Source organism: Battus philenor, unplaced genomic scaffold (assembly GCF_028537555.1).
Source record: "Battus philenor isolate CCGP_79_NKW_IND1 unplaced genomic scaffold, ilBatPhil1.0.hap1 SCAF_13, whole genome shotgun sequence".
NCBI classification, from domain to species: Eukaryota; Metazoa; Arthropoda; class Insecta; order Lepidoptera; family Papilionidae; genus Battus; species Battus philenor.
Window position 1 is genome coordinate 12,207,371 of NW_027181675.1, and position 19,935 is coordinate 12,227,305.

The window sequence follows — 19,935 nt, forward strand, 5'->3', positions numbered from 1 at the left end:
TTTTTTTTTATTATCTGTCCTTGGAGACTTTTTACTGCCAGAAGTTACTGGCCTGTCACTTTCTAATAGAAAAAAATACAACTCATTTCAGAGTAATTATACAGATTGATTAGAATTAGGTGTTTGAAGCTTTTTGTAGTCATACATTCACCCCTTTCAACCATTAACTCCAATAATCTGTATATTTTTGTATATTAATAAAAAACATTTTTAAAATATTTAATTTTTAATTTGAAGGAAACAAACTAGTAAGAAAACAAAGTAAAATATTTAAATTTAATAATATAAATATGAAATACAAAATTGTCTTCTGTTGTTGTCTTTGTTTATATTCATGAAATCGAAAATCTAATACGATAATAAGTAATAAATATTAATTATTGCACTGCACTGATTTTTGCTCCCAGGATTTTTTGGGGTGGACCCCATGCAGCTGCGTTTCTACTATATTCCCTAAAATCGACAAAAAATGAAAAGAGAAGTTTTTACTATGTATATTTGAGTTACGGCTTGTTATACTAAATAAGGAATACACAAGTTTTTACATCAGTCGCTGAGACTTAAAAATATTATGACTACTTTAATAGTACTATCGCGAGCATATAAATTTTTGTGGACCTGGGTTCACCTGGACCGGTCTGGGAACTAAGGGTCTAGAATATACTCGTAATTTAGGTCATAATCTCCTGACTAATATTGATTTAATCTTTGTAAACTGTTATTTATATGTAAGGAACAGAGGGGACATATTTTTCAAAAATTAACTATTACTTAATTTTTTTTAAAATTAAACCAATGCAAAATTGCAAGACTGATCATCGTCGCAATCTTTGAGGAAGGCCTATGCCTTGCAGTAGACGTCTATCGGCGTACACGATGAAGATAAGAATACACCAACAAATAAGGCAATTAAAACAACCCAACACATTATGAATGGGAAGAAAAAGTCGCAGAGAGTTTTTCACATATATTATTCAAAAAAATTTACACAAAAGCACTAAGACATCCACTTAACCTTATTGTCTAAATAAATGAAGTTTTAAACCGACACGCAACCTCTTAATTAAAAGATATAATTTGTCTCTAAAAATAATACTCATTTCTCTTTTTATTTCGAAAAGTAATCATGGCATTATCAACATAACACCTACCAAGCGACATTGTGAAATATATTTATATTCTAGAATATTCTATGACATCTCTTTCAACTCTAACAGGGTTCTATCTGTTACAAGTGAAACTATAATACAAGTTATGTGTGCAATAGAATATTTTGAATGTGTACATTTTGTGATAATTACAAAAATTTAACATTTACAATTCTGAAAACTTTAAGAAAACTGATCTCCATTTTATCTACAATCTTCATTAAAAATTTCGTACAGTACTTAATAATCATTGTTTTTGTTTCATAATTATCTTGATGACTCATAATTACAAATTAATTAAATTCATTGGGCAAATCTATAACTGGATATAAACTTCATTCATACAACCAAAGTTTTTAAATAAAATTATATCATTTTACATAGCAGTATTTTCAACAATTAATTGTCCAGACCTTGGAATATATTTACTTTTTCTGTGAGAAAGTGAAGTATCTTTTCATGGACCAATAAGAGCATTTTTAAGAGCCGCCTGAAAACTTATAACAATAATCTTAAAACCAAAAACATGCCAGTGTGACCAATGATTAATGTAACCAAAATTATTATTACCATATGTAATATTGTATATTCTATATTAAAATAAGTAGTTCTTTTTAATGTCAAAACTGTCATGATGCTTTGTCAATAGAAAAAATTCATCATGAACTTGAAACTAACACTGTGGTTAGCATATTCAGTTATGTTACAACATATGATATAAAACAACATATAATTATATGTTATTGTTTCCCTTAAATATCTGATATTATGACTCGTTTATTGCTTTTCTTAATGTCAAATTACAACATTTGATTAACAAAGTAACTGTACACTTAAATATGAATACAATGTTATGTATAAATACACAAAAAAAGACAGCAACTCCGAAGGAACACAAATGGAGAGAAATATAATAGGCAAAAGCCATCATTAAGTTTAATTATATAAGTAGTAATCTCACAATGGACCAAATGGATAAAAGGCAAGTTGTTGAAAAAGGCAAGTTGCAGTTCCAATTTTCCAAGTGTACACTTAAATTATAATTCAGAAATAATGTCATGAAACAACACTAGAAACAGTATTAAATTAATGTAATATGGAACATATTTAAAAATGTTTTACCAGCACCCTTATTTTGAAATATAAACAATAAATTAAACTAAAGTATTGATTGTAAAGTGTGTGACTTTCCCTCGGATCACACACAGAATTATTTAATTATGACTAGTTGTTAAAAAATAAATTTGAGCATGGAAAAGAAGCATACTATATACCATGCAGCTATAAAAATATTGTAAAACTTAAATAAGTTATAAATATAAATTACATGTAGTGTCACACATAAAAAAACCTCTGTTCTTTGTAATAACCGTAATACTAGATTGTGAACACTTTCAAATATATTACAAATGCTTCCGTAACTGTTATCACTGTCTCTTCACGAGGGTGTCTTACCATCACTCCACTAGCACAATGACGTCGTCAGAGGCCCGCGGGGCGGCGCACTACGGACGCGAGGCTCGGGCGGCTTCCTCGAGCGCTCGGACCTTGAGTTCGCGCTCGCGCTGCTGCCGCAGGAAGTCCTCGTGGTGTGCCGGATGGAGGAATCCCCGTTCCCGCTCTAACAGCAGCTGTCTTTGCAGTTGCTCGTGCGCTGCGGCTTGCTGCGCCAACTGCTCCGCATATGGACGCCCGAGCAGGTCCGGGTGAGGCAGCGGCCGGTACGGAGCTCCTGCGCCGAGTCCCAGCCCGAGGGCATCCTGCTGTGCCTGTGCTGCCGCCTGTTGGCCAGGATGGAGATGGAGGTGAGTATGTGAATGCGCGTGAGTGTGCGCGTGTGTGTGCGCATGGTATTCAGGGTTGATTCCAGCCATTTGTAGTCGCACCATTGGATCAGCTGCCAGGGCTAGTCTCTCCGCCGCTTCCAGCTGTGCAGCTGCGACGCCGGGGTGCGGGTGATGTGGGTGGTGCGGCGGAGCTCCTGTTACAGGAACACTTTGAGGAGGGCCTCCCGCCCCAGACGGAGGTATACCCAGTCTTTCGAGACGCTCTCGCTCCAGTTGTGAGAGCGATGCTGGCCCGTGTCCAGGCGGGTATAGTCCAAACTGAACAGGGATCGCACCTTGCGGAGGCGGAGGTGGCATACCATATCTTCTGTGCATTTCAAGCCAATGTGGATCGATCGCTCTCGGGCCAACGTTGTTTTTCAATAGTTCCTCTTTTAACCTATCATTAAGCTCGCGTTCGCGTAACTCTCTTATTTCTCTATCTCTCTTCTCTCGTTCAAGGTGTTCCAATTCTAATCTTTCTCTTGCCCCAGCAGCTCCATACATTGAACTTAGCTGATATTGAAGCATTGGATCCATACAATGACGGGGTAAATTTCCCGGACTAAATCCTGCATGCGGTCTTGCATATTCTGATAGTTGTCGCAAAGCAGGCGTGTCCGGGTATCCCGGTGGCCGAGGGAACCTGTCATATGGAGATGTTATAGTTTCTATAGCACCTCTTGATGGCGGTTTTGTTTCTGGTTTCTCGGGAGTGGCTATCTTTCTATGTGCTTGTTGAGCAATTTTTTCTCTTTCCTCTCTATCTCGCTCAGCTTGCTTTCGTAATCGTTCCTCTCGTTTTCGTGCAAGTTTCGATTCTGGTACAGGTTTGAATATAAGATCTGTTCTTGTACATGAGTTATAATCACCTCTGTTCCAATGTCGTAAAAATATAGCAGATTGTGACCTATGGCATTCAGTATCTTCAATTTTCGGTTCCGGACTTGGTCCATGAGGTATATGGGCCGGACTTGGAATTTCTTCCTCTTCGGGTTGTGATTGGGTCTCCAGTTTAAGTTCAACATTTTCATCGGGCATTGACCGCGGAGGACCACGTAGATGAGGATGGCCGTGAGGCATTTGATGCGGCGAGCCAGACCTCGCATGCTGCGCTTGTAATCCTGCCGCAGCTTGAGCGTGTAAACGTAAACTCTCAATCGAACTTGGCCCAGGTCCAGGTGGTAAGCCCAAAGCCATTGGATGTCCCATCGACGGCGGTTGAATCATAAGATGATTAGGATTTCCAGGCAGCATTTTCGGATGATGACGTAATAACATCGAATCTGCCGGCGACAACCTTTCTGGGTGATGGGCTAGATGATGAGAGTGATGATGCGTGTGATTATTTGTCACATTTACACTGGAAGATGTACTAGTAGTTTGTGATACACTCGCCGACAGGTGGTGCGGTGAACTAGAATGTGAACTTGATTTTTGCTGGGTGTTTATTTTGTGTTGTATAGATTGAGATGAACTACTCGATGTTGAATGGGATATTGATAAAGTATGATTAGTTCCCCCTCCAACGTGGTTCGGCTGTTTCTCAGTACTTGTATGAACAGCACTGTGATGACTGGTTGAGTGATGGTGGGTCATTGTTGTTTCATGTAATTGATGCCTCTCAGTTGTTGCATTTGGATTTCTTGGGTCATCAGAGCTTTCAGAAATCTCTCTTAACGATCTTGTTGTGACGGATGAACTGGTACTATGATGGGCGCTTAGCATCGTCGTCGATTCTATTGTAGATGGTTTTCCTGGGTCATGTCTCCCTGGTGTACTCGATGCAGGATGCATTGGTGGTATTGGATGTGGTTGAGGCAATGGTCCATACGGATATGGGTAAGGCATTGAATAACCAGGATGTGGATGAGGATAATATGGATGCATAGCATGTGCTGCTGCAGCAGCCGATAGCTGAAATATAGATGATGGATGTAGTAACGGATGGTGAGGATGGTGAAGTGGTGATGCAAATGGGTGGGGAGGATGCGGCCCCGGCTGTTGCCCTGAATGCATCACAGGACCTGGTATTGTTGCTGGTATTGACAACGGTGACGGATTCATTAAATTTAATGCTGAATGAGATACTGGTGTGTTTGGTTGAACTGGAGATGCGGAAATTTGTCTTGGTTGAGATGGACTTGTTAAATGCCTTGAAAAAGGAGAAGTTGTTGCAGATGGATGTGGGCCATGGCCCTGGCTTCCATTATGAGAAGGTTGACTTTTTATTGGTGTGGGTGTGTGGGGACTTTTTACTGGCGGTATTGCATTTGATGATTCTGAAACATTTACTTGATTTGACGATACTGGAGTAATATGAGGTTGATGCAAAAAGTCTGGTTCCTTCTTTATGCTCTCTATCCTTGGTCCCAAGAAAGCACTTGTCATATTCGTACTTTCATTTGTTGGCTGACTTGGAGGTCTACTATTGTTCTCAACACTTGACATTGACTCTCTATCTCTTTCCGAGCTTAAATGTTGGGCTATGGCACTGCCAATCGGATAACCCGGAACTTTCACTTCTTTTAATGATTGCAAAGGATCAGAGACATTCTGTGTTGAAAGATTTGCAGGCATGTCTGGTATTTCTTGTTTTATTTTTAAATCTTGAGGCATCGATGGATCATTTTGATTTGATTGTGGCGGTATCATACTATTTCCTTGAAGACTATGACTCTGTGCACTATGTTGCATCATTTGGGGCATTGAGTTAGGTTTATCCAAACCAGGATGTCCAGGATGGCCATACAATGGAGAAGGCATGAATCCATATGGTCCAACATTTGCACCACTTCCGACTGATATTAATGGACCTGGTGGCAATAAATTAGTTATAGAAGGCTGACTTAATGATGGCGGAGGCATGTTTTGACCTGATACAGGGGTATTTGCTGCTTCAGTTGATCTAACTCCAAGATTTTCTGGTCTCACGGGTGTAGGGAACATTGGTTGTCTTAAGCCTGTATTTTGAATATCTTGTTTAGGTGGTATTGGTTGAGTTTTCAGATCAGTAGGCTGCTTGTCTTCAACATCTGACTCATGTGATTTAATTTCCTGTGAATTAGCAGGAGATACAGGTTCAGTGTTAGTAGTTGTAGAATGTTCCATATGGGGGGGTGATGGAGGTCCTCGAGCATTAGTAGGTGAGGGGCTTATCCTTTGTAAACTATCAAGTCGGGGTGTACTTGGAGAGTCCACTTTGTTACCTGTTGATATTGTTGCGGTGAAAATCTCAGGAGTGTTTTGATTTTTCATATCACTAGTTTCATCTCTTGGTTCCAACTTTATCACAGTCTTTAATGGATTGATAAGAGGGTTGTGCTTATTAGCTTCACTGGTATAATTCATATTAGGAGGATATGAAAATGGTGGCAATCCACTAACAAAGTCTTTAGCATTTTTGATTATTGAACTATCTTTTGTAATATTCATTGGGTTGAAAATATTGTTTGGTACTCCTTCTATTTTAATACTATGGCTTAGTTTAGGATTATATATATGACTATCTTTTACAAAGAAATTGGTATTTTCTAAATTCAAAGGCTTGTTCTGTTGATTTAATGGATGTCCAGAGAAATTATGTGAAAGTGGATCCTTCTGAAAATCTTCTTTCTGTAAATTATGTGTTTGTTCTTCTGTATCAATTTCCTCTTTAATTTTTATTTTCTCTAAAATTTCTGATGACATTGGAGTAACTTTTGGTATAATGAGTTCAGTTTTAGGGAATATTGAAAGAGGTCTAGGTTCAACATTCTCAATATTCTTAGGACCACTTGTTTCAGTTTTCAAATCAAGCACATTTCTATCATCTTTCTCTGATACCACTTTAAACACAGGTGGTAAAGGCTCTTTTTCGACTCTTTGAATCTCATTCCCTAAATCTGGCTTCAATGTTTCTGCTGGTCTACTTGACTGATCTGTCTCACTTTCTTTATTTTGTTCAAGGTTTTCCTTTTCAGTCTTAGTGAAGCTGAAATCACATGCCTCTGGTTCTGGTTCAGGTGCTTCAGTTTCATCCATAGCTGAAAAACTATCATTTGTCAAACTTTCAGAGGGACTCTCGGGAGGATCAGCCTTTTTCTTTTTCATTTGTACATCTCCATCCATAATTCCTTCTGGTTTAGTATCATCAGGTAGTCGCTTTTTGACCTTTGATACATCAACTTTCCCATTTGCAATTTTCTTTTTACTTTCTTTACTTACTGGTGATGATAAAACTTTTTCAGGTACATTATTATTTGTACTTTGTGCAATAGGTTTGTTAGGTTTCTTAGATTTTGTATCATTATCACTTTCATCTTGCCCTTTTCTTCCATTTGGTGTTGTTTGTTCTTTAGATTTATTTCTTGTGCGCATTCTACTTGGAGAATCATCTGGGTTATCCCCAGTTCTACCATTGTCAACTTTAGTCAAGTCACCTGCATCCCTGGAATCACTATCTTCTTCAGAGTTTTCATCTTCCGTTACAGAACTCATTTCTCCTGCTTCTTTAGGATTAGGGGAAGGCCTTGATCCATTGGTATCAGGAACAGAAGGTGTAGTATCAGGTGTTTGCTCTTTTGGTGTTCCTGCTCTAGAGTTCCTTGTATTACGTACACGCCTCAGAGATGCTTGTCTACGTCTCCTATGAGGTCTATTACTACTAGCACCAGGGGTCTTTTTCCACAGATAATAAAACTCAACTAACTCTGAAGTATCTTTGTGAGGAAGAAGATCTTTTTTTATCTTAAAAAAATTCTTACCAAACTGGCGAATACCTTTTACAAATCTCTTAGTTTCTTCTTCTGACCACTTCTTCTCAATACCTTTAGGTACTGGACATTTAACAAGCGCTTGTAGAGCTCTTCCAGGGTCGTATCCTGAATCATGAAGAACGTCTAGTGCGTTTATTGTGGTATCATCACGACTGGCAGCTACACAACCATCGTCTGGAGAGCCACCGTCACACATTCCAGCAAAGGCTGCCATTGAACGGGCTGCTCGCAGATACATAACAAGATCTCGATCGGTGGCCTGCGCTGGAAGCCAACGTAACTCTTCTCCACCGGGACACGGTTCGTCAGGTCCTAGCGGGCCATTCACTCGCATATCAGGCAAACAAGCATAAATATCTTTGTCTTTCACGGGTTGATTCGGTGTGCCCACTTGAACCTCCCCCTGATTTTGGGCCATGGTAATGAATTGGGCTATATACACTGGGCAATATTCTTTCACTCACATATCACAAACAATCCGTTCGCTTACATTATGTTAAGTATCAATTCGGAACGAACGTGTTACAGTCTCTTTTTAGATGTATTTTTTATGGTCCGTAAAGAAGTAAGTATGCCAATATACATAATTATTACTCCTAATGGCCACCATTACACGATGCATTGTGGTTCATTTTAATAACTTATATCGTACACAGATACTACATAATTAAAATTCACTTATTCATACTATATATGTACGTCTAATAAGTCAATCCTTAAGTATATTTTATTTATAATTAAATAAACGCTATCTACATGCAACCCTTTTGTTTAGCTTCACCTTTCTTTGGCTCGGGCCATAGACAAATCTATTTCTATAAAATGGCTGCCACGAGAAAACTTTTTAGTCTATATTCCATTTCACACAGATTTCCATTAAAAAATCTGACACGCTTTAAAAATATTACTGTTACTTCCTTTACGGACTCGGCGTACTAAAGGTGAAGAAACTGGGTAGTCCAGGTGATATCTGTAGATTGTGGTAAACCATTACACTTAAAAAATAAATAGTACCTGCTGTTGAGGAACAGATATTAACTTTCTAACAGATGCTCACTGAATAAACAACATCAGATCTTTGTAGTTCTACAATTGCAAGATGCAGTAAATTTAAATATAGCCTGGTATATCACACTGGTATCTCTCTCTAAAATTGAAACTGTAAAAGCCTTAAAAAATTTACAAGACTGAATTAAATTGAACATAAACGAAAGTAGCCTTAGTACTTCACTTACATCTGCATATTATTTATTTACATTTAGGCATATCAATTATCAGCAATTATTATTACAGAATTATACTAATTTTTAACAAAAAAAGTAAAGAGATCTATGGTACTGAAATAATAATTTGTTAATGTTACATGATGCGGTAGTTTAAAGCAGTGGACTCTTAAATAATGTGTAATACTTTCAAAATAAGAAAAAAGTATATTTGCTATGGGTCCAGAATATGTATAATTTAAAATTTGTTGCACTTTATATCAACACTTTATGTGGCAGCACTGTTCTGTCAATAACAATATCGACAAATTTGTAACAAATACGGTGTAGTGTTGTTATACAGTTCAAAATACTTCTTAAAGTTATTATTTTTTGTAAATATCAAAGATGTCTTCCGACGACTCCGACGATGAACCGTTGTCAGTATTAGCTGCAGAAAAGAAATTACATCCAGAAAAGTTCCCAGAACCTGTAACCGAAGATACTAGCTTAGCGCCCAGAAAAAGAAAAAGAAAATCTCTTACGCCAAAGAAACTAGGCATAACTATTAAAATACGCAAGCAAAGAAGCTTACCTCCACCTCCTGTGATAGAAAGACCAGCAGACGTTTGGCTTTATCTCAAAGATTTAAATCCTGCAGGACCTTACAGTTGTTTATTGTGTTCTGATTGGTTCATTAACCGTTCTAAAATGATTATGCATTATGTACTAAACCATAAAAAAGATTTTTGTGGCATATGCAGGTAAGTTATAATAAGAAATTCTCTTATTTTTATTTCTATTTTTCATAATTTTGCAATTGTAATATTTTTATTTTTTAGTTTTTAATTTTAACACTTGTGTACTCATAAGCCTGTGTTGTTTTAATTATTTATGTATTAAATGCCAAAAAATTAATATCTCTCTTTAAATATAAATAATAACATAAAGTCTATACAAATAGTCAGTAGTCCAAAGGCCAAGGAAATCATTTTTTAACCATTTTTTTGGTACTTGTTTAGTGTTATAGAAAAAAAACATATATTCAGGTGTTGCCATTTCATATTCAGATTAAATTCATCATAATGTGCTCTAATGATAGTTTTGCCACTGCAAAATGAAAAAGAATGACTTTGGCTTGAATTTTTGACGATTTTCAGTTATCTTGTAGTATTTCAACACAAACAATATGTGCACTCAACATACTCTTTACGCATTGTCATAATACTCTATCCTCTGTGTTTTTTTTAAATCTTCTATTCTAAAAACATGTAACTCATAAATGGCATATTGTATTTAATAAATTTAAATTTTGTTATATGTGCTTTGTCAGCTGTTAAAGGTTTCAGAATAAGTAATTAAATGGATTAAATCAGCAGAAAAATGTCCAGTAATAAAATATCAATTTCCTTTACAGGTATTTTGTAAATGATAGAGAAGCCTGGAATGCACATTTGAAATTTCACATACCATGGCCTTGCTCACAGTGTATTGCAAATTTTCCCAATCAGGTCACACTACGACAACATCTCAGCAGTGTACATAAGTTAGTACATTGCCGTCTTTGTCATTTCCGTCTGCCTGATGGTGACCAGTACAATACACACTTGTTTCAAAAGCACAATGTTACAAATGTTCTCAGTAAAGATGAAGAAGTGTTATGGGATTTTGATTATGAAGGAACAACTAAATTTCTATGTTTACTATGTTCTAAATCAAACAATCTTAGTTCTATGTTTTTCAAACATTACATGGGCTACCACCATTTTACAATTAAATGTTTAACAACTATTATATCTGGTACTGATACACCGTTCAGTGTTAATGGGGCAGATGTTAGTGCTCATTTTATTGACGGACAGTTACAAGGGAAAATTAAATATGGTTATGTTGATTTGGACAAAACACCCTTGAATGCTCTAAAACAAGTAGAAGATGGGTCCATTGAAGCATTTAATTACTTAAAAACAGAAATTAAGCAGGAAACTGGAAATGATACAGATGGTAAAGATCATAGTTCTAAGAAGGATAACAATGATGAAGATGATGTTCATAAAAATTATAAAGGTGATGAAGATTTCGATGTTACGCTTACAGAGCTGATTGTTCTTGAGAAATGTTACTTTGATTATGTAACTCGCACTCTTAATGACATTAACTGTAATCAAATGCCATTGAAATCTTTGATAGAATATGAAAATGGTAAATCTGATATTATAATGGATGTTGATTGTCCACTGTGCAAATCAAAGTATGAAAATGCACAATCTTTTACAATGCATATGAATAAAATGCATTGTGTGAAGTTAGTACCACTGTATACATGCAGAGTTTGTGCAATGACTTTTGACACACAGAATGAACTTGACACTCATACAGTGATAGAATTGGCTAATTTTGAAGATTTATGGATATGTCAGTTTTGTGATAAGGAGTTTGATAATAGAGAGACCACTAGAAAGCATCTGAATGAGCATTGGGAGATGATGGAGTATGACAATTGTTTTAGCCCACATTTGGGATTCAAATGCAGATTTTGTCCAACTCTATTTTGGAATGAAACTGATAGAGAACAGCATCAAGTCAAAGCACATTTTGCTAAATATAAGGACCAATTTTATAAGTGTGAAAGTTGTTCAGAAATATTTAGTGATAAGGTAAACTATGCTATCTTGTTGTTACTTAGAGATGGGTAGCTCCCTAGTTAAAGAAATGAAAGATTTATATCTTTGCGAAAGATATAATCACTCTCTAGCGCGCGTGTTTCAATAATATTTCTTTTTCTTTATACTTAAAAGTTAACTTTCGTGATGAGTTACGGCTCGTTCACAGTTAGAGAGAAAGAGATGGCCATATAGCAATTTACATATAAAAGAAAGGGACGGATAATGCATGTTTGTATTAAAAATGTAAACTACGGATTTTCGGAATGACAATGGGTTTGGTATGGGTTTAGCTTTTTTGTGCTTTATGACAAAGACAAAAAGAAAAGCCTAATAGAAAGCAAACACAACCAAAAAAAATTACCAATTCACAATAATTTTCAAGATTCCATTATATCAATTTCACATGTTTTATTCTGCCTTACTGTTTTCTAAGTCTGTCCTAAAAGAGCCGAAGATATAAAGGAAATGTTATTAATCTTGACTGCCTTATTCTGAGCCGTACTGAGCTAAACGAGTTAAAGATATAAAAGAGTATTATATATCCCAAGATTGAAAAGATATAAATCTCTCTTTTCTTGTCGGTCAGGAATAGGTTTTGCCCATCTCTATTGTTATTATGAATTTCTCTCAACCATTGAAGTCCAAGATTTTACAGACTACATATCTCCTCTTAAAACTCAATTTTATGTCTCTCTCTTGTGATTCTCATGTTTCTGATAACTAAAGTTAACATCGTATTAAATTGAATAGTTTTTGAATAAGCTTATTTAAGTTCATCATCTTTTCAGCCCTAAGACATCCACTGCTGGACATAGGTCTCCCCCATAGATTTTTAATAGGATTGGTTACAGCCTACCTAATCATATATCTAAAATTAAATAATATATTAGCACTAAGTGAGGCTGATTGGTTTCTTATTTACTTCTGTTTCAGGTGTGGTTTATCCACCATCATTTGGAAAAACATTTTGCTAACAAGATGACGACATATCTGCTGAAGTGTTGTCTGTGTTGCATTGTTTTACCGAACATAGATGAAATGAGAACTCATTTTCAAGATGAACATCCCGAGTCTCGGAAGGTGTATTGTTCATTGGATACCTGCCAGTACAAGCCGTTGAGTCACAGGAAGTCATTTAAATTGCATGTTAAGGTAAAATAAATCTTTTTAGTAATTTTTATTACTTTTTTTATCTATGCACATTATTACCTACATAACTCCATTTACAATAACCACTTGTATATGCTTTTAGATGAATTAATTTAACAAGAGCTTAATTTTAAAGGAATCAGAATCATATTGAACTTTCCCATGGTGACATAATTTAACTTTAACTTATCAAGGTTTTCAAACGCACTCTAATCTGAGAATGTGAATCTTTAATGTAGAATTTCAGAGGAATCAATACCCAAGCTTTATTATTACTTTAAAGTTAACACCCCTAGTGCTTCTGTGAACCGAGCGTGGATCAGACCGTAGTCCATCTGGTAGCCCACTATCCCGCATTCGGATGACTCAGAGTCGACTCCGAATGCCGGTTAGGCACTAAGATAGGCGACGACTCAATAGCCTCGCTAATTGAGAACGACGAGAAATAATAAAAAGAAATAAGAGTTATAAATGTAAACAAAATAAAAATAATTGTAAATAATAGTAACATGTAGGTAAATTAAATTCTGTAAAATAAATTAAAAATATATATTGTAAAACCTAAAGAATGAGGTGATGGATGAAATGCATTGAAGAAGAGGGAAAATGGAATGAAAGGGTAAGACAGATAAAATGTAGGAAGTAAAGAAAACAATGAAAGGTCTTAAGACGCATGGTAGAAGAGCGCGAAAATAAAATAATATATGTAAAAAAATAACTAAAAGACAAATAAAAGACCCTATTCCAAACTAGTTAGGGCTACGAAAGGCCCCCAATGGCAGGGGGCATTAAAAAAAAAGACACTTCACAAGAATTTGTTTAATGAACATGAAATTCATTGTAATCCCATACATGGTTGGCCAAAAGATTCATTTATTTTGCCCAGCCGTAACAAGCTTATTATTAATTTTATTAATTTATTTGCAGCACTATTTTTATTATATATATTGATTTTCTTATGTACATAGATTATCATAAATTTCGGCTATGTAAGGTACAAGTAAATATAAACTTTATGTTGTATGACAGACGATCCATAATCCATCAGCGCGTGCGGACAAGATAGTGAATTGCACAGTATGCGGGCGTGAGTTTGCGAGTTCCCGTGCATGCGGCGCGCATATGGCCCAGGTGCACGGGCCCGGCAAGTTCAAGTGCAAGTTGTGCAGAGATGTGCTGCACACAATGGATGAGAGGTTAATGACCTTACCTATTTGTTTTTCTTCTTTACAACATACACATTAAACAGGTACTGGCCAAGCACGTTGATAACTTGAGGCATTGTTCGAAATTTGAAAACACGCAAACGTTTATTTTTTCTAACAAAAATTATATTTCTTGAAATTTTATAAGTACAAAATATGTGTATTGAAGTTACTTGTAATAATACTCAAGATGCCGGTTAGTTAACTATGATCAGTGTTTTGTTTTCGCTAATTTTACGGTGGAATAATAATGATAATTATTCACACAAGTAATTTGTTTCGATTTTTCAGGAGGTGACATAAGTTATATAAATTTAAATATTGAAATAATTCGTTATTCAATCAGAGTCAAAAATAACCGTTCAAAGAGTCCCATTGTGGCTCGCGAGCCGCAGTTTAGCCACCCCTGACATACAAAAATCTTAAATGTCACAAATATACTATATCATGAATAATAATATAACTTAAATTTTTAAATCTCATCATTATGCTATTCCACATGTTTCATCACTTGTATGTAAATATACATGTATTAATTTTAAAATAAATTATCACAAATTTTTAATGCGTAATTTAGATTGTTTGGCTATTTATTCATTTTTTAATTTGCAATCAACTTTTATATACTTGTAAGAAAAAATGACACATTTTTTTGCCCTGAGTACTCAAAACTGTAAAAATATAGTAACAATGACTGTTCAACAGACAGAATACCTGAACATCAGTACACAAACTGATAAAAAGGGATGTAATTAATTATGTAAATATTGTGTTTTCAGGAAACTACATTACTTGCTTCGGCATCCTGGTAGACATCCATATGAGTGTGCCGATTGTGGAAAATCCTTCCAGTATAAATCCTCTTTATACATGCATCGGCAGGACCATGTGCCCAATAAGCAAACATTTACATGCAGTTACTGCGGCAAAGTCTTCATGGTCAGTAAACAAATTTGCTATATTTTTTATTTACTAACCATCTAATGTAGTATGTACTGTTAAAACTATAGGCCTACCATAGTCTTTATTGAATAAATATGTTTGGTTATATGTATATGTGTACAGTAATATATGTATTTGTATGTATGTATATCCTAAACTGCCCTCCCCTTCGTGTCTCTCATCTTCATCCAAAAGTTGTCTGGTAGAGATCACTTCAAACGATAAGACTGCTTATAGTACCATATAAATTGTTTCTTTTTCTTTTTCTCTATTGACCTATGATGTAAATATATAAATGAAATATTGACAACGAACAAATTACCTTGATATTCTTTTTGCAAGCATTATTTATTTATGTATTTCGATTTTTGTTTATTATTAGTTGCGGTATAAATTTTTAGTTTATTAATATTTAAAAACATTTCACTGAGCTATTTATTGCTCTATAACAGGAGTGAATAACCAATGGCTCGCTTTAAAATTTTATGCTGAGTTTTTTTTGTGTGTAGTCTATTTTTTTGTTTTTTATACTTTTTAAAATATTCTACTCAAAAAATTTTAAATTTTCAATTGGCCGTTTGATCAACAAGTTTGCTCACCTTTTGTCCAAGACAAGGTCTTTTTAAAATTTTTCAAACAAGGTCTTAGTCTAAAGGTTGTATCAAATAATAATTATTTTTCCAGAAAAAGGACTCGTTCCGCGAACACGTCCAGATCCACGAGGGTCCACGTCACGCGTGTTCGTATTGTCCGATGCGGTTCGTACAGCGCTCAAACATGCTGCGACACGAGCGCCGCCACACCGGCGAGCGACCTTACGCTTGTCCACATTGCCCGCGGACATTTGCGGACAAGGGTGCCTGCAACTCTCACGTCAGGTATCCCCCCTCACCCCTCTCCGACTCTAAACACACATACAGATGAAAACTATCAAACGCTCCTAATATCTACACAAAAACAAGATGTACATAAATATGTATGTGCTTTTGTGAGATTTTATTAGATAACATATTAACGTTTTTATACAAAAAATGTGTATGAAAATGGAAATATTTTTTAAAATACTGAAAATATTTTAGTCATATTGTTTTAAATATTCTTTATATCCCACTAAAAAAAGTTGGATATGTGATGCAAAATGCTTATATTTTTGTTTTGAACTTCGTCTACATAATGTGAAATATCTTATAAATTCTATTTAATTATTTATAGACCTTCAATTATAGCAAGCCATAGCTGGCCAATTTAAATACAATGATTTCTGATAATAAATATCCTGTCGATCATCATCGCTCAAAGAATATTTCTACTCATGGGTCATGTGGAACTGTGGTGGTATGAGGTCAGCCAAATTTTTTCTTGCAGTCTGCTTACTACCATAGACCTTGTTTCGATAAGTGGGCGTTATAAAGATATATAGAGATATTAAATTATTACAGGACACATTCAAAGGAAACTTCATTCGCCTGCCTCTACTGCGGACAGACCTTCGTTCAGAAATCAAAACTTACGTACCACATAAGAAAACACACGGGAGAGAGTAAGTTAAATTTTTATTATTATTATTTAAAATAATAAGCACACAGTAGCTATTAGCAAGGGGTATTTTCGGAATATTTCTATAGAGGATCAAATCAGGAATGAGGATACCCAGAGACGAACGAAAGTGACTGACATAGTCCATCGGGTTGGCAAGTTGAAATGGCAGTAGGCATGCCATATAGTGCGCAGAATACGCAGCCGCTGCGGTATTAGGATTCTGGAGTGAAGACCACAGACCGGCAAGCCTAACGCCGGGAGAAGGTAAACAGATATGTTAATGTCGTCGGAAGACCCTAGATGCAGGCCAACTTCATTCACTTCTATTGGATATCTATGGGGGAGGCCTATGCCCAGCAGTGGACGCTCTACTGGTGAAATGATGATGATGAAATAATTGTTTCAAAATATCACAGACTTGGAGACCTGTCCGGTATGCTCGAAGTTATTCACAAGCGGATGTGCTCTACGCGAGCACATGAAGATACACGTGGAGAAGAAGGAATTGGTGAAATGTCCCTTATGCGGTAAGAATTTTTATTTACAATTTATCATCTACATCATTCATTATTCGTTAGTTCTTGTGTGTGTGCGAGAAACATTATTTCAATGTTATCAATACAAAAAACAATTTCCATTAAACTTTGCGCAATGGCAAAACATTCATAAGAGAAAGAGATAGATGAGTAGAGCTAGAGTAAGAGTAGGATCTTTTTATTACACTTTCTTCCCTTGATTTGAACAATGTATGATTTTTACTAGTTAAGTATATCAATCTATATATATATATATATGTTTTGTCATTTATGTGATTATTACTATAATTCTTGTTATAATAAAAGTAATAATTTATCATTAATTTCATTTTAAACAGATAAGAAGTATCAAGACGAACGTTACATGCTGCGGCATTTGCGTACCACGCACACAGGCGCACAGCACACGTGCCCGCTGTGCCACAAGCTGCTAACCAGCCCAGCTGGTCTCCGTCACCACGTGCTAACCCACAGCGCAGTCAACCTGTTCCATGTAAGATAAAGATAAAAGAAAGTTATTTTATTCAACTTCTAACAGGACTCCTATTCATCGACTTTTTTAAAATCTATTATAAGTTTGACTCTACTTTGCTCCAGCTTATAGTTGTATAGAAGAAACAAGAAGAACGTCCATAACAACACAAGTTTTGAGAAAGTTTAACAATATGGATTTAAGGCACATGCATCTTCTATCACATATAACCTAACATCTCATAAAATTTAGACCTACTCATCAAACTACTTCATCATTTCAGCAGTAGGATTTCTACTGCTGGACATTCTCAACCAAAGATTTCCACTAGGATCGATGACCTTCTGATGATGATCTTAATAAGACTTTGTGCAGTGTAAGACTGTATTTGCTTTTCTTACCCTTCAATATTGACTTTGGAAAACCACAGAGAATGAATAAAAAAAATATTATTCTAAGCAATATAAAGTCATATAGCAACTTCAATTTCAACATATAATTGTGACTGGTTCTTTAAGAGTTGCCATTTATGCATTTACATTCTTTATTTTTTTAGTGTAAATGCTGCCAGAAATCCTACGCCATCAAAAGGACTATGATAAAACATCTCCGTAGGCGTCATGGTTTAAAGGGAACTGAGATTAATATAAAAGATTTCTTCAAACGTCTTGACCCGAGGGAATGCAAGCTCGGGTTGGACGAAGAGACAATGGTCAACATTTTCGGGCCACCCAAGAAGGTATTACCTGATGGTTTATTAGCAGAATATGTGAACATAGCTAACCGTTACAAAACAACCGTGCAGCCTGAAAAGGAAAATGAGGAACAGACAGAAGATAATACTCAAGATAATGGAGATGATTATCAATCTACTGAAGACTCCGATTCTAAGTGTGGAAAGGAGAGTGACAATCAGGATGAATCAGGTGAAGGTAAAAGAGAAATAGAGAAGGTAAGTATAAAGCAAGAAACTGTTACAACGGAAGTTGAATTGGAACCCACTGACTTTGTTAGTGTTAAGATCGAACCGTATGATGAAAATGAGTTAGTAAATTAACAAGCAATACTTTTTAGAATTTCTAATTTCATTATTAAGATGGAATTTATAAGTGGTAAAGACAAAGAGAGAAAGAGTCCTCCACTGAGACATGGCAAGTGGTAAAAACTTTAGATTCACTTTAGATAACTTATACTAACTTAATGATGCTTTATCTGAATAAAATGAAAATAATGATAAGATTCTCTTGTCGTTGTTAACAGTGATCAATTTAGATCTGCTTGGCTAGAAGATATTGGAAACTTTTATCATGATATCATTTTAATCATCTGAATAGTATAACCGAATGAACTTTAAAGGGCGATGCACAAGTCATTAATGAAAAAAAATTTCAAAATCCTTTTTACATATATATATGTATGTAATATTACATATATATGAATATGTTTTATTTGTTTATTTCAACTGGCCAATAACTTTTTATAGTACAAAGTCTGCGGCGACAGATAGTAAACAAAATTTAGAACATAGTAATCTAAATTTTGGAAATGTTTTATTTACTATGTTTTCATAGCGTTGTTGGTATTTGAATAGGGTGTAACAAGTATTAATTGATAACAAATGAGCTGTACATTAATTCATTTGAAGTGTTTTATACCTTAAACCAATCATCCTTTGTAGAAAATAGAATTTTAATCATAACATGTTTAGAGAGTAGTAGCAAATATGCAATACTTTTTAAAATCATTAAATTATATTAAAATACTGTACAATTATGTTTGATATTTTATTGTAAATATTGAATTGACAGATGCTTATGTGCCTGTACTAATTTCTTCTAAGTATGGAATTAACTTCTCTGATTGAATGATAGATAAAAAACGTGATTAGATAATGCAGTGTGGTGTTACAACAAAATTCACATTGCATGTGATACATTCTTTTAATGTTCTGGCAAATTTAACTTTTTTATATGTACAATGGTAAGTATCATGTCAATTTAATTTAATTATTAATAAATAAATAAGGTTTGTGTACTTGTGTGCACAAAATAATTGTTTAAATAAAAATTCAATGACTTACTATTTCTTGTATATATAAGCATAGTGCTGTGTATTTTAGTCAAAATGTTGAATAATATTTATCATTCACAACTTGGATCTATATGTTGATATATATCGAGATCTATAGTCTTGTTAATAAATAAATACTTAGAATATATCAAAAGATGTATAGACAATTTTAATTAATCAATCTTTGTTTGTGTAATAGTTAAGCTACCGAAACCTCTGTACCGCGCAAAGGCATACGCGCGGTGTGACGGAGGAGGTTTTCGCTCCGTTCCGTCAGTCCACCGTCAAACTTTTTTTTTCCGGTTACTCGCCGGGCTTTCCTGAGGCACGGTACAGCGGTTTTGGTAGCACTAAAAATAAATTTGACACGAACGTTCTATAATATATATTTCAAAAATCAATTCACTCTTCTAAATTTGTCTC

The 19,935-nt window shown here is 35.1% G+C and overlaps 2 protein-coding genes across 2 annotated transcripts; one reads left to right on the plus strand and one right to left on the minus strand.

Annotated features, from left to right (window-relative positions):
- Positions 1–960: 960 nt before the first annotated feature.
- Gug (Grunge) lies at positions 961–8,517 on the minus strand. The gene has a single exon (XM_068776968.1). It carries the CDS (start codon positions 8,147–8,149, stop codon positions 2,654–2,656), a length of 5,496 nt encoding a protein of 1,831 aa, XP_068633069.1. The 5' UTR covers positions 8,150–8,517; the 3' UTR covers positions 961–2,653.
- A 755-nt stretch (positions 8,518–9,272) lies between these two features.
- On the plus strand, positions 9,273–18,598 carry LOC137933282 (uncharacterized). The gene is made up of 10 exons (XM_068777167.1): positions 9,273–9,697; positions 10,351–11,590; positions 12,533–12,751; positions 13,778–13,944; positions 14,733–14,892; positions 15,580–15,773; positions 16,335–16,435; positions 16,851–16,961; positions 17,309–17,463; positions 17,999–18,598. The coding sequence occupies exons 1-10, from the start codon at positions 9,342–9,344 to the stop codon at positions 18,497–18,499; spliced, it is 3,204 nt and encodes a 1,067-aa protein (XP_068633268.1). The 5' UTR covers positions 9,273–9,341; the 3' UTR covers positions 18,500–18,598.
- The last annotated feature ends 1,337 nt before the right edge of the window (positions 18,599–19,935 follow it).